We start from the raw sequence: 2165 nt of genomic DNA, 5'->3' as shown, positions 1-2165 counted from the left end.
AAACACATGTAATTTTTAATTTTTATTATATATAGTCTTTGAGGCATTGTGCAGCTTGCCTATTTGAGGGGTTCTGTATTGTGAAGGCATCTGTACATGATTGCCTTATTGATTTTGGTACAGGATATACAATGACAATGTGGATATAGATTGATGATACATGCTCTGTTCTGTTAGAATATATGTGGAGGATGCTTGTTACTTGAGGCATTGTAGAATTGTGAGGAGCAACTTTAATCACTGTGCAGACAGTATACATTTTGGGTGAACGATCAAAACAGAATCACATTGTGCTTAATTATTTGACATTAAGTAGAATTGATAACTTTTTATACATTTTGTGTCTCTTCCCACTCAAGCCCTAATTTACCAACTCAAAAACTGAAGGTTTGCATAGAAAATGAACAATGGTTTTTACTCTGACTGCATCAAACTATGCTGTCATAGACCAAAAAATTTACTGTTTTCTTTGCATACCTGATTTTATACATGTATTGAGTTGAAAAAAAGAAAAAAGAGAATTTTTGGGGGACAGTTGATATTTAGAAAAAACAAACAAATAGGTGAAAGACAAATCTAGTATTGCAATTAGTTTAATTCAGGCATTATTGGTGGACTCGCTTTTGTGCCCAGATTTCTTTCCTACATTTTGTGAAGACTTATTTCTTTTCTTGGGGTGGGTTCTAGAGGGTATACCCCTTGGAAATTCTGGGGGATGATGGGTATCATTGGAGAGATTCTTCTAGGCAAGAAAAAAACTGCATATAACCCAAAAGTAAAAATAATCTGATTTTTCAGATAACAGACAAACAATTGTTTTCCCCCAAATTAAGGTCTAATTGAGATTGATCCATCATTAAACTTCATTCAGGTAGTAAGATCCAGGATGGCAGAGGGAATGCTATCACTCTCTTGGAACAACCATAGTTCTACTTTTTTCCACATGTTATCCTTTTACGAGAAAAAGGGGAGACAGTTATTTTAGTTTCTCAAGGGGTTTTAGAATTTGAAGTATGCTAGTACAGGGTGTAAATAGTTTTTTGATACAAAAAATGAGTGGATTCTTGATTATTGTCTTTGATTAGGATGTTATGGGTGTAATGGCAAAATCAGTTGCTTATAAAAAGGATGAATATCATTAGAAGTAAATAATCAAGGAATCAAATATCTTTAGTTTATTGAGGAAGTCAGATAATGATGCAGAATAGGGAGAACCTTTGGTTGCTCATTTCAAAAATTCAAAAATCAGTGGTGCACTCACTATTCATTATCATAAGGGACGTATTTTACATACTATAGTGGTCTCCAGGGTTGCACAAGTATGTATATTGAGATTTTCTTATTTTGTGTTAATAGTTTTAATGATTGATAATTTCTCTGAACAGTTTTTACCATACTTTTCTCAGAGCAGAGAACAGGCAAGTAAAATAAAACTATATCATTGCATTACTTGTATCCATGAGGGGTGACAAAGCTGTACTGAGGGGTTCTAGGAAAGTGTAAGATTATATATCCTTTGCATTGTTTAACATTTTTGACATTATATTTGGTATATGATAGTAATGTATATGTCAAATTAGTGATATCCATTGAATTTCCACATCACTTTTTTCTTTTTTTTATCAGCTTGAAGGCACTTGTCAATATATATTTCTGTTTACATCAACTTTACATCCTCATTGCAGGAAAAATATACAGATGTTACTGTGACCTGTGAAGGGAAAATTTTACCCAGTACATAACTTGTTCTTTCAACTGTAGTGACTTTTCCTGAAAAAGTTTGAACGACACCTTGCAAACACCCAATTATTGTGCTTAAAGATATCATTGTAAAGAAATAGAAGCTCTCCCCAGTTATATGTATGATGGAGTTGTGAGTGTGGCACAGAATGATTTGTCCCCAGCTTATAAAGCAGCAGAGCTATACAATAAAGGGTTACAGTACTGATGACTCCTCATCAGCCAAAAAACTCAGAATGCAAGAATCAACAGATTGAGAAAACCCAAAACCCAAACGCACAAACGAGATCAAGGGGGATGCAAAATATTTCAATCCACCATATCACCTTTCCATCAGAAAAAGACCAGACACAAGAGCTTCACGTCACAAGACTTCCAAAAATCACAGCAAGCTGGAGATAAAATAAACCATGGCAAGTTGAGGA

General features: G+C 34.1%; 1 protein-coding gene and 1 pseudogene across 1 annotated transcript in view; both read right to left on the bottom strand.

The window, feature by feature from the left end:
- The window catches only part of LOC119591737 (protein jim lovell-like), a gene marked incomplete in the record, with an annotated part of 76264 nt that extends 76005 nt beyond the window's left edge, over positions 1-259 (bottom strand). The window contains 1 exon segment of the mRNA XM_037940487.1: positions 60-259. Within this exon segment, the coding sequence (XP_037796415.1) occupies positions 60-259 (200 nt within the window).
- Positions 260-598: 339 nt separating this feature from the next.
- The window catches only part of LOC119591736, an 11647-nt pseudogene continuing 10080 nt past the window's right edge, over positions 599-2165 (bottom strand).

Source organism: Penaeus monodon, chromosome 29 (genome assembly GCF_015228065.2).
Source record: "Penaeus monodon isolate SGIC_2016 chromosome 29, NSTDA_Pmon_1, whole genome shotgun sequence".
NCBI classification, from domain to species: Eukaryota; Metazoa; Arthropoda; class Malacostraca; order Decapoda; family Penaeidae; genus Penaeus; species Penaeus monodon.
The sequence above is the reverse complement of the archived record's forward strand: the minus strand, read 5'-3'. Positions and strand labels throughout refer to the sequence as shown.